This window comes from Ictalurus furcatus, chromosome 6, assembly GCF_023375685.1.
Source record: "Ictalurus furcatus strain D&B chromosome 6, Billie_1.0, whole genome shotgun sequence".
In the NCBI taxonomy this organism is placed as follows: Eukaryota; Metazoa; Chordata; class Actinopteri; order Siluriformes; family Ictaluridae; genus Ictalurus; species Ictalurus furcatus.
The window spans coordinates 2,901,062-2,914,479 of record NC_071260.1 but is presented as its reverse complement, the minus strand read 5'-3'; the positions used below and the strand labels follow the sequence as shown (position 1 = coordinate 2,914,479).

Sequence of the window (13,418 nt, the reverse complement as noted above, 5' to 3'; positions counted from 1 at the left end):
CTTTTTTTTTTTTTTTTGAAACCACACCATGTGTTCGCACTTCCTCTCTTATCTCGCACGAGCGCCTAACAAGCAACTCCAGCAGCTGCTGCTGCCATTTTGGATCCAGCTGAGGAGGAAGAAGGAGTTGTGCCAGACCATCAGACGAACCAATCAGCATGCTTCTCAGTGAAGAAAGAGCAAAGCAGCATGGGTAAAATCACAGCTTGGGCACTTACTGTGCCACTTCCAGTCTCAGCGGAGAGACGGATGTGGAGAATAATAACAGTGTTCTGGAAGTGAAGAAAAGAGCAGAAAGAGCACTAGACAAGTCAGGTTGGTGTGACATTTTCAGAGAGACAAAAACGAATGAGGGATAGCTCCGTGTCATTAAACCGCACATCGAAAGAGCAGTGATAGCTCTTATCCTAAATCCTAAAAGCACGTCTTGTAGTTCTTGGAAAAGAACGACATACTGTGAGTGCATGGTATATTTTAAAAAAAAATAGTTATGGCACCTTTAAGGCCTAAATGGAGGTCAATATAATGTGCATCTATTCCAAGAAAAAGGAGCACGCTAACAGTCAGGAGCTTTTAGAACGGCGGAGAGAGACAAGCCTCTGGCTAACCATCATGTCGGAAAGGGAACCCGCCACTCAGCAACGAAAACGCTGTATAGAAATGGCTCTGCAGCTCAGCAGTTTCTTTACAGGCCAATTTGATCTTCAGTCAAAGCTCAAAGCCCCGTTCCCCCACGCAGACCTTTCTATAATTATCGGCTTGCGTTTCATATCAGAAGTGGAACAAACTAAGACCTGACTTGACATTTTATTACGTCTCCCTGAAACAGTGTGGACGAATTAGCAGCATAAACAGTCGCTAGAGCATGTGTGGCATGTGAGAATGTCAAAATCAGCAGTTTTGCAGGAAGAGAACTGCCTGTCTCGTGGCTAGAAAACTGCCCACTGTAGATGCTGGTCCTCTCCTGGAAGTTCACGTCTTCTACTACTCCGTCTTGCTTTTTGCTGTCCGATGGGCTTATTTGTTCCTAATCTCGCACTCTAAACATATAGATTTCACTTGAGACCTTTTCCTACAGTCTGTCGGAAAACGTTCCGGATTATCTTGTGTACGTACCAATAATGGTTTCAGGTAAGTTTAAGCACTAGATGACATTAAACAAAGAGGGGCACGGTGGCTAAGTGGTTAGCATGCTTGTCTTGCACCTCCGCGGTCCACAGCCGGGGGGGGGTCCGAATCACACCTTTGCCCCGTGTGTGCGGCGTTTGCTTCGGAGACTTCTTCCGGGTACTCCGGTTTCCTCCCCAAGTCCAAAGACGTGTGTTGTAGACTGATTAAGCATTTCCAATTTGTCCGTGCGATAGTGTCCTGTGACGCGAATGCACCCCGTCAAGGGTTTCCCCCACCTTGTGCCCTGAGATAGGCTCCAGGATCATCTGAGTCATGCTGTTTGTTCAGTTTTCCTGTCAGAAACTGGCACACAGAAGTCTGGAGAGTCGGTCAAACTGCAACCTGAAGCTCGTGGCCTGAAAAGCGTACGACAGATATCCTGGCTTGTGTTTTATTCATTTATTTATTTTGAAAGATTCTGATATGGAGACTTGCACCCTGTCTCAACTGTAAGTTGCTCTGGATAAACCAACCAGGCAAATGAGTTCAATGTAAATGTAGGCAGTGCAAACAAGCTAAGAGAGAACAAATTCGCTTCACATCACCATTTTCCCCTCTGGCTAAATTCCCACTGTAGTCGTAAGGTCTGTTTCAGTAGCCTGTTAGCTAAAGTCAACTTTGCTAGATGAACCCTGGGTGCCCTGAGGGATTGCTTAGCTGTAGACTTGAGGAGCTTGACATTTCATTTCATTTCCTTATGAAATGAACAGCGTGCAAGCAGAGTACATGTGCAGTATCGGGGGGAAAAAAATGTCATCATTGGAACCAATGGATCGAGTTTCCTTAGCTATACTGTAGAGTACAATTTATTCTGCTTGCTAGGAAGCATGCTAGGTAATTAGCACCATTCATGCTAGGTAGTTAGCATGCTAGCCATGCGCATAACTTTGTTTGTTTTTAAAAGTATTATATATTTAAAGTATTTCATTATATTATATATTTCATTATATAACAACAATAATAATTATATACATATATTCAAAAAAAAAAAAAAAAAACACAACAAACAAATCCTCTGTATGGCCAAGCTGTGCTGTTTTTCCTCACCAGAAAAGATATACTCTCATCCTAACTACCGTTTGTTTCCACACTAGCTTCTTTAATACTTCCACGGGATGATCTATGCTCTGGGAGACTCTTAAAATTCAGCAACTGGAGTTTACATCGTTTTGTGTTCGCTCCCAGCTCATTAGATGGACAAGGAAAGGAACGTAAAAGAACCCGACACCGCAGGCTGATTAAACCGGCCGTTATAATGACAGCTCCAGCTGGTTTAAAGCCTCGCACTTTAAATTTACACGTTCCTCGATAGCATGACGTATAGATTGTAGGTTTCTATAAATACGAAAAGAAACCTGCCTCGTGCCGGGTTTATTTATAGCCACCTAGACGTGAACGTTTTATGAAAAGTCTCGTCATTTTACTTATTAAAACGAACGACACATCTTACTTTTTTTATCCGTTTACAGATGGGATGACTTGCATTACAGCAGCTGGAAGTTGGAATTTCCGTCGCGAGTGTTAGCAAAATTCTCTCAGACCTCCTGGCAGGTTAGCTCATGTAAGCTAGCTGGTTAAAAATACACAGAAACATGGAAATACGTGACTTTCTAGTTACAAATTTCCACATATGGACCAATATGTCAGGTTAAATGGCTGGATAACTGTGAGACCACACGCACAAGAACACACACTCACACACACGCACATACAGTACACACACTTTATTGTGGACTAGCCTGTAGCAGGTCCAGGGATATTTACACACTCTGAGGTTGCATAGCTCAGTTTACAGAGCTTTATTACTGCCTGTCCTTTGTCTTTCTGGCAAAACAAATCCACGCACACACACACACACACATATATGTACATACGTGCACAGCCACGCATGATTGTACTCATCTTTCCTTCTTATTTTCTGAAGTACTTTTGGCGACCGATATTTTCTGCACAATAAAATCACACACACACACAAAAAGCGCCTCCGTTTTACAAAACCGCCTCGGAACATGAAATTTCATTTCAGAATCGATCAAATTCTACCGCGTTTGGTTGTTGGAAAGCCCCGCGGCACGACAAGACATTTTAATAGCGCACCCGAGTGTGAACCTATTGATGGTGGATCACGTCCGTACAATTATGTGATTTCTTGGAGAAAATGACGACTGAGCGTCATTTGACCACAGGCCAAGTTCCAAATAAACGTAAAGTGAAATGCAGGACCTAATTAAACCTGTTTTAATACCTCTGGCTAACAGCGTAACCCAGAAACGTGTGCTTTCATTCGAAGGCAATGTCAGCCATACTGCCAGGTTTGACCTTGACTGGAAGCTCTAAACAAGCTCCTGCCATTTTCCCTCTAAACAAGCCTCTGGATTTTATGGCCCTAATTCTGAACGCAATTATTCAGCTGAGCTCAGCGGGCTGTCTTCTTCCCCCCCCCCCCTCACCACCACCACCACCTCAACCCTGGGATGGGAATGAGAAAACAAATCAATCACATATCAAATACATATTCATGTGCCTTCACCTCATTCAAAGACTTATTTGCTCCACAAGCAATCCAAAAGTCCAAAAGCGTCCTGAAATAAAAAAAAAAACAAAAAAAAGCCTTCCATCCGAAATGCCAACGTTTCAGAAGCGAGCCGTAATTTCATCTCCTCTGTTTAATATTTAAAAGATTCACGATGCGAATCAGGAAAGCCTAGTTTAAAATGTATTCCGAAGGCCTTACCCGTGAGGTTCTTCAGGCCGAGCTGGCGCAGTCCGAAAGGGCCGCCTTTGCGGTAGTTGAGGAAGATGGCGAGGGCGTAGCGGTCTTCGTAGAGCCGTGTACCACGGATGATGCTCAGGTTCTCAAGAGGCAGATATTCGAACTGATTCAGAGCCACCAGCACATAACCCGTCACCTCCCGGATGGACTGGAGAGGAAATTAAACAGAAAAAGAAAGGGGTATTTAAGAACATTTACTTATTATGTTTGCTTCTGGGCAAAATTATCATCATCTTATCGTTTTCAAAGTGGAACAGCGCAAAAAATTTTCTCGAAATATGAAAATCCGCCATTTTGGTACAAACGCCCGCCTAACGTTAATAGGTAGGAAAATACAAGGCAAAATTTGGGATTTTTTTTTTGGAGTATTATTACCAGGATATGAAAAACTAAAACGATACTAACACAAATGACAAACTAAAAGTAATGATTTTGGAAAGATAAACGAAATCAAAAGTATTTACGCACCATTAACGCCAACTGAAATCGGAAACCAAAACTACAAAAACGAAATAAAAATAAAAAAACTAGCAACAGTTTAAAAAAAAAAAAAAGAAGACTATAATAACCCTGCCGTCCGTTGCTTAGTAGTAGAATAAAGTGTGGGGAAAATCTATATAATTTGTAAAATGATTTACAAATAAAAAAATTTAACCCAGGATTGCACAAGAATTCACACCCAACCCCTAAATTAGATCTTGCGTAACGAGTTTCCATCAGAACTCATATAATTAGCTGAATGGAGTTCACCTGTGTGTAATTAAAGTGTCATATGATCTCTATAAATAAACCGGTTCCCTGGAAGAACCCAGATTTGATTGCCTGATCAAAGAGCATAATGAAGACCAAGTAGCAATAAAAACAAGTCCGGGAGAAAGTTCTAGAAAACGATCAGTCAGGGTTTGGCTTGGGGGTGGGGGTGGGGGTGGGGGGGGGGACTATTCCAAATATCCTGTAGAGCACCATTAAATCCCATTAAATAAAGAATATGGCACAACTGCAACTCAGCCTAGAGGAGGCTGTCTGTCAGTGACCGGGGTAGATTAATTAAGCCGAGAAGCTGTTCAGAAGACGACTATAGCTTGGGCGCTCCACAAATCTATGAAAGAATGGTGAGCCACATGACATTCTGGTTGGAGTTTGCCAAAAGGCATGTTGGAGACTCGACAAACATGTCAAAAGTTCTCTGATCCGATGATACAAAAAAAAAAAGAAGGGGGGCACGAAGCTTGGCACAAAGCTCTCTACATTTGGCAGAAACCCAGCGCTGCTCACCACCCTGAGAACACCAACTCCACAGTGAAGCGTAATGGTGGTAGCATCACGCTGAGCATTACCCTTGGTAGCGTCTATGATTAATGCCCTGTTGTTGTTGTTTTTCAAAACGAGATTGATTTCTAGTTTACTATTATGGGCTGTTTTGTATTGATTCATAACATATGATGTCAATTATACTCTTTTTTTTTTTTTTTTTTAAAAAAACAAAAATTATAGCACCTTTTTCACACTGGAATGTGTGAAGAGAAAATCTGTATTTTCAGCTGGAAGTTGGAACTCTTGGGATTTTTATGACCCGAAACCTTTCTTTATGGGTTTCCACATATGTATTTGATTGTGATGTTTCATCGTGTTGTGCCAAGAGAAGTGTGTCGGGGCACTATAGAGTAACGATCTATTCATTTCCTCATGAGTTTGACGGAAATCCTGGGTTTTTTTTTGGGGGGGGGGGGGTGTAGTGTTAGCACTGAGGAATGAATTTAGAACAGGCCTGCAGGAGAACACAGTGTTGAATACTACGAGATGAAGGTGTGTGTGTGTGTGTGTGTGTGTGTGTGTGTGTGTGTGTGTGTGTGTGTTCGTTCCTCCTCTCAGTGACAGCTGTCAGGAGGAGTGTGTATCAGCCCTGTGTACTCTGTAGAGTGTCACAGCCCGTCATGGTGCCGTCATCCTCCACCACTCTCGCCCAAAGCCATGGACACACACACACTTTCTTTAACATTTATACTTTCATTTATGCCAGCTAATAAAACTCTTAATCATAACAGTACAGGGACAGACATTTACTTATAGATATCCGATAGACACCGGGATCAGAACACACAGATGCAACAAACACCAATGCACCAAGTGCAGTACCCCAGTGTGCCGTGCTTAAAAAGAGTCTAAAAATATCATTTCGGATTGACGGGTTATTCTACTGAACGTAAGAAAGCCAAATGACGACACTAGCATGTTGGTAGTCGCTGGAGCACATAGGAACGTGATGGAGAATGTTGGTCTGGATTGTTCTTTGTTGGTGAATACCTGTGTTGGATGGTACATGATGGTAATCTGATGGAGAATTTGGTGTTTGATGGAGAATGATGGCTGATGATGAATGCTGGTGGTTTATGGAAAATGATAGTTTTCTATAGAGCTCAGCAGTATTTCAGATGGCGAATGCTGGTGTTTGACGGAAGATGGTGTCTGAGGGACAGTGTTGGTTTTTGATGGAGGATGGAGCATGGTAGAGTCTGGTGAGGATCGTGGGTGGTTTATGGATAATGATAGTATTTCTGACGGGGAATGTTGGTGTTTGATAGAGGATGGTAGTGTTTCTAATGGAGAATCTTGGTGTTTGATGAATAATGGTAGTGCTTCTGATGGACAGTGTTGGACGGTAGTGTTTCTGATGGAGAATGGTGGTGCTTGATGCAGAATGCTAGCGTTTCTGATGGAGAACGGTAGTGCTTCTGATGGTAAATGTGGGTGTTTGGTGGATAATGGTAGTGTTTCTAATGGAGAATGTTTGTGTCTCATGGAGAATTGCTGTGACTGTAGAATGTTGGTGTTTTACATTGGTAGAAAGTTGGTATATGTTGTGAAATTTTGGTGTCTGTTTGCTGTCTACATTAGTGTAGTTAAGTTGATAAGTTGGTGTTTTTTAGTCAGTGTTTATTGGTAAAGGTTGTTGCTTGTTGGAGGAGGCCAGTGTGCACTAATCTTTAAAGAAATACTGCATCGTTTGCATCGTTGGCCATTTGTGGCACAGAATCCAAAACGCCTGATTCTTAAGGTCTAAACTCATCCATATTTGTCCTAAAACGATCAGCTTCTTCACCTACGATTAACAGAATATGAGAAATACCTCACATGCCTGCCTGAGTGACCAAATTCTGCCCCTAACCAGATGAGTATGACACTACATTTCGACCAGATCTTAACAAATACATCACATATTTGTAAATTCTTGCCAAATACCCTACACATCTACCCCAGCCTGCCAACTACCCCAGAACCCCAGGCACTGGCAACTAAACCCATCCTAGTTACCTAGCAACCTCGGAAATCTGCTAGTACTCAAAAGAGCGGAACATGGGAAAAAAAAAAAAAAAAAGGCCCTAGAAAGCAACCAGGGGTGAAAATCAACAACAAACAGAGGCATCATTGTCGTTCTTTGGCTAATTGAATTAAAGGATTGCTTTGCTGAGAGTCCTATTCATTGTCTGTTTTCACTTTCCACCATTTCATTTTCTCTCTCTTTCCCCAACTCATTTATTTCATTGTTAGTGGATCAATGCTTTCCAGAGAGTGAGAGAAGGGGCCATTTCTCTTTCTGTTTACTCAGTAAGGAGGTGCATAAGTTAAGGAAAACACCTTGCTGTGATTATGAGCTTAGTTTACAGATAATAGCACACACAGAAAGAGGAGAAAAAAGAAAAGAAAAAAACCCCTGACAGGCTATGTGGAGAACACCATCTTACTGCCAATCACCAGTAGAGGTAACTTGAAGGTTAAAGTGTCTGCTATTATTTATAGACCACGGAAGTGATTGGAGAAGGCCTGGATCTTTTCAAACCCCTGCCCTTAAAGCCTCTTCCAGTGAGATGAGTGGGACACTCTGAGGGGAAAAAAATGCCTGTCCCCAAGAGCACACCATGCCTTTCAGGAGGCCCTTGGGGGTGGACATGTGCAGGTCCTGATAAAAGCATGTTGTAAAGGCAATGTTTGTGAATGTGTGAGCTTGACAAGCAGAGAACCAGGGGCATCTGGGAAAAGCGAAGCCCAAATCGTGATCTGACAAAGGATCCATGCTGACAGTGGCTCAGTGGGTAAGGCTTTGGGCCATGAATCAGAAGGGTATGAGTTCACATTCAGGCATTGTCAAGCAGCCACTTTTGTGCCCTTGACCTTTAGAGTATGGCACCATACGCCACTTCATCTCCTCAACTATAAGTCACTTTGGATAAAAGTACATGTCAAACAAGCAGACCCTGCTCCTCCCAAGCATCAGAAGTGATTTTAAGAAATTCCTACAAAGGCCAGGATCAGAGCCTTCCTTCTTGTCCATATCAAATACCAAACACAAGAACAGTTCAACTTATTTGCTAATACATGAAACTGTGGCTACGTCTTAGCTGACATTCCTAGCCGGTTCTGTGAACCCTACCGGGAAAAGTGTGAAGGAAAATGAATGAATGAAGTAAGGAATGAATGAATATTGCATAACACCGGAAATATATAGTCAAATGCAGGGATTATCGAATGAACAACAAGCATAGATCGTGATCCAGTAAAGAGGCCAGGTCAAAACCACAGAAAGACATGAACGCAAGTAACTAATCCAAAGAAGCAGGCCAAACACGGTGACCGTGAAAACAGAAATCCAATGCATATAATGAAGGCAAGACTTCATAAAAAGTCTAAGTGGGAAACCGAAGTCTTTATAGTGACTCTCAGTGCGGAAGAGATTGCTATCAGGTATGCTAAGAAAGCCGGAATGCTAGTATTCCGGCGACGGAAGCCTGTGACAGTATTCCTGTCTCACACCCAGTGTTTCCCAGGATTGGCTCTGGATCCACAGTGTCCATGACCAGAATAAAGCTTTTACTAACGATGAATCAATTCATTTACTATAAAATAAAGCCTTTTTTTTTTTTTTCTTTCCATGGACAAATTTACAGCTCTCTTTGTCGCTGGACGTTTTTTAATCTTTCAGAACGGTGCACAGCATGTCTTCCCTCGTAATCTTTTCCTTGACAACAAAATATTTTGTCAATGTAGACCACTTACAAATAAATGATAGATTTCATCTCGAGTTATCATGCTGTTAAATTGAAATAGACAAACGAGAAAGAACATGGCCTGTTTTCTCTTTTTGTTTTAATCTCTCCTAAGGACACAAAAGTGGAAGGTTTTGTAGATATATGAAAGACCTGGGGACATTCACTTGAGTGTTTTTCTCTTCCCGTTGGCTGAGCTTTGTTGGAGGAAGTGTGCCCGAGAAACAAAAGCTCCTTTCACTCTTCACTCTCGGAGACGTGCCCGGTATGGAAATAGAGTTCTTCAGCCCTGAACTTCTGAGAGCCATGGATGGGCAGAGAATAAGGGCTGAAACAAGAGGGTTTGAGAAAGAGAGAGAGAGAGAGGGATGGAGAGAGAACGAGAGGGTGGGTGGGTTAGACAGGCAGTGCTGGAGTCCATAAGCACAAGAGAAGGTGTGCTGTGAAGCAAATCATGGCTAGGCTCCTGTATATTTTAATACATAATTAATACTCCACCTGTTCCGGTTCAGAGAGAAAAACAGAGAGGGAAGAAGGAGAAAAAGAAAGCCCAAGTGCACAAGCATGAGAGAGGGGATAAAGTGAGATCTCACAAGGGAAATAGATAGAAATACGGCGTGAGAAAAGAGAGAGGGAGACCAATTAAGCAGAGGAGGTAAGAGTGTAATGACACTATTAACACATTTGAGAGGCTCAACACATGTTACACTGATTACCTCTCATTTACATACATATTGAACTTGTTGCTTGTGCCGGAGGGGTTTCACGTGTGCATCTGGGATTTATCTAACTTCGCCCGCTTCACCTCAGATAAAGCACAGCATTATTCCGAAGAGTCAGGGGAAGACAGTACCAACCCGAGACAACAGGAAGGAGACAGGAACTCAAAGGGAACCCGTCCTTTTCTGGGTCGCAGGTGAAGAACAGTAAAGACTAACCAGTAATACGTGTGATGAAAGGATGTCCGGGGATGAGCACGGGACAGACCTAGGTACAAACCTACAGTACCCAGGTGAGATTATCCATTGAAGCAAGGGTGAGACTTGGGAATAAACTGTTTTTAGGAAGTGCAAATCTTTAGTGTATCCACAAGGGACAAGGGACAGTGCAGGAGCTCCAAGCAGAAATAGGGCATCAATATGAATCAGGTAGGGCCGGAAGCAGATCAGGAGCCACAGCAGCAGAAGAGTTGTACCCAAGGTGGAAAGACTGTAAGATGATAAAGAGGGGTAGTGGTAGACCGGTGTTTACAGCATTGGGTTACTGATGGGAAAGTCATGGGTTTAAATCCAAAGCTGGTACTGTTGAGTTGTCAACTAGATGGTACCAAAGTTGGAAAGACTGTAAGAAGATAAAGAGGGGCCGTGGTAGCTTAGTGTTTACGGCACTGGGTTATCGATGGGGAGGTCATGGGTCAAAATCCCAAGCTGGCACTATTGGGCCCTTGAGCAAGAAAAAACCTCAACAGCTTTGCTGTATCCTGTCTCATCTGTTCACTTGAAATAAATAAAAACAAAAAATGAAATGAGCCAAAATGAGTTCAATGTGCAGGTACTAATCTTTTGTGAACAATCAAAATTGCTTCCTCGAAAAATGTGTCATAGCCTTGATTTCCTGTCCAGAGTGTCATACAAGTGAGTCCACTACTGTAGTCTCCGACAGCACCAGACATCTACATGACGGTATGCCTTTTTTTTTATTATTATTATTTTTATCTCCCTCCTCTGATATTTGAGACACTATAAACGTAATGCAAATGCTGCTTTTTAAAGGGCAACACGCTCAAGAAGTTGGATCAACTTGCATCTAAATGACAAAAAAAATAAATATAGGGCAACCTCAAAGCATACTTAAGCTATTCACTTTGTGCCCCTGCCAAAATGCTTTCCCATGAGTTATTCGCCTGATAAAGGACCTGATTTGAAGACGGACATAAAAAGGAATTGGAGATAATCAGGACTCATCTAACGCCACAGCGAGTCTGCCGGTCATTAATCTTAGTTAAATAGTGAATCCATTAAGTCTTTGGTGGCTTTGTGATGCATGGCCAGTTCGGCAAGTAGTCTTGACAGTGTGACAGATGCTTGTAAGGTCTGCTGATGAACAGAGCCCGCTAGCAATGTTCACCTCAATGTGACAGTAAGCTAATGCAGATCCTGTACAGACAGATTTGTGAGTCTTCAGTCTTTGTTTGAGGATCGCCAGTGACTCAGCTGTTTGGACAGCCAGAGGAATTTCATTCCACCACCTGGGTGCCAGGACAGAGAAGAGTCTTACCTACTTTGTGTGTTCGGGGTTGATTGGGCGAGCCAATCCTTGCTTGGGGACTGTGGTGCAAAGCAGGGCTTCATGAATGTCCTCCGGTCCAGTTTTGTCTTTCTAATCAAGCATCAGTGCTTTGAATCAGATGTGGGCTGCTACCGGGAAGCCAGTGGAAGCTGCCCTGGGGCTTCCCTCAAGGCTGGATTGGGATTTTCCTGTCTTTGCGACTCGGCAAAATCCAAGTCCAGTAGCACCTTCTTCTCCAGAGGTGATCTCTGGTGCCTCGTTAGCCAGCCATTAAAAAGCTACATTTCAGGAAGACAACATGAGATACAGAGATAGCTCAGCAGTTTCTGGACAGGAAGGCTGTGAGGTCTAATCCCAAAACTGTTGAACGCCTGCCTAACTTTCAACATCCTCCTAATGAGAGGAAATGCAAGCAAATGAATCGCACAAGGTTTTAACTAAAGCTTATTATGATGAATTCTCCCTTTCGGCACGTGATGCGTTTCCCTGCGTGAAGACTGCCGCTCTCGTCTGTTTGGTTTGGAGTTTTAAGTTGTGTCTTTTGGTTCGTTATGGCTACGTGCATTTGCTTTGGTTTATTCCGGTCTCTGCGCCTGTATGATCATCGGTTTATTCCCTTAATGTATTCAGCTCTTCTGGTGTTTCACTTTGATTTAGTCTGCATATTCCTCAAGCGTTTCTAAGTCGTAGATTCCCACGTTCACTTGTCCCTCGCAGATTTGTTTTCTGATTTCTGAATTTGGATTATCCTAATTTAATGCTACGAACTTTGATTATGGTATTCTCGATTGCCCCTACGTGACACTATTTCTCCTTCACAGTCTCTTCGGCTCTCGAATAAAACGCCCCCATTCTCTCCAAGTTCAAATAAGCCTGCGTTTCTTTTACAGGTCATGGCCATGATGTACATTTGTCACAGAGTAATTACTCTAAGAGATACGCATCTGCATTTGGGTGTGTGGACGCATCGGTTAATCCAGGAACACGTAGAGACAACTGAAACTGAGAAGATATGAATCTCCCATAGAAAGGCGTGAGGTGGCTCTTTAGATGAAAGAAAGACAGCCACTTCAGTAGGCACGGGCTGTGTCTCGGAGCCGACACTAGCGTCTGTGGTTTTCCTGCGAGATTCGTTTCATTTCCTCATATCACCAACAGCTCACACTGCATCAGAGATTAATAACACAGTTCTCACTTGGAGGTTTTGGGGAGATTCTGTCTAATTCTGCAGACACACCGACTCAGAACGGACTTTTGAAGAAGAAAAAAAATTACGGCACAGGCACAAATCATGTAAAAAAAATAAAATAAATACCCTTAAGATGGTCCATAAGGTTCAATTTTGTCTCTAAATACATTATAAAGGTCCACACTATCCTGCAGGTCCTCTGCCTAAAAGTACCACATCACTGAAAGTGTTTGTCCACGGAAAAAGCGTATAATCTTTTTTTTTTTTTTTCTTTTTCTGAGACCACATTATATTCCTCTGTCCAAAAGAATACACTGAAAACCATCTGTACTACCATATGACAACTTCATTCAATATGGAAGCTCTGAACTGATTCCATGCGCTGAAAATGTGGCGCCATTATTTTTGACTTAATATCTCATTATTTCTACTTCATAACTTGTTATTTCAAAATACATTTAGGGTGTCGGTTTTGGTCTGAACATTCGTGATGATGGACAATAATTGGAGAAACACCATGTGGTGCAAAACAGTGTGTGTGTGTGTGTGTGTGTTATCACGACTCATTTAAAGTAAAGCCCTCTTGCAAACAAGAGAAACATGCTGTGATTTCTCTAAATGTCACATCAAAGTTGTTACAACATCCTCGTCTACCATATGATCTTTAATTATCTCTCTCACACACACACACATACATCATTTCTGTTTTTTTCTGTACTACTATCACACACCCATTTCCCAATTTCCTCACATCACTCTATCTGTGTTATTGCCCCCTCGTCCATATTCGATATCTGCTCCACTATGACTATCCATATCAGCGTTGCTTAGGTATAAGAATGGACTAAATAATGGAGGAAGGACATGTGAGTGCACAGGTACAGTAAGTTACATGAGGTTGATTGTCAACTAAGAGCAACCGTTTGTCAGGTAATAATCTATTCTCTGTCTGTAT

The 13,418-nt window shown here is 42.4% G+C and overlaps 1 protein-coding gene across 1 annotated transcript in view; it reads right to left on the bottom strand.

Moving 5' to 3' along the window:
• LOC128608488 (receptor tyrosine-protein kinase erbB-4-like) overlaps positions 1-13,418 on the bottom strand; it is a 338,895-nt gene that overhangs the window by 136,179 nt on the left and 189,298 nt on the right. Inside the window, exon 3 of the mRNA XM_053626224.1 lies at positions 3,905-4,091. Within this exon, the coding sequence (XP_053482199.1) occupies positions 3,905-4,091 (187 nt within the window). The remainder of the gene's footprint in view (positions 1-3,904; positions 4,092-13,418) is intronic.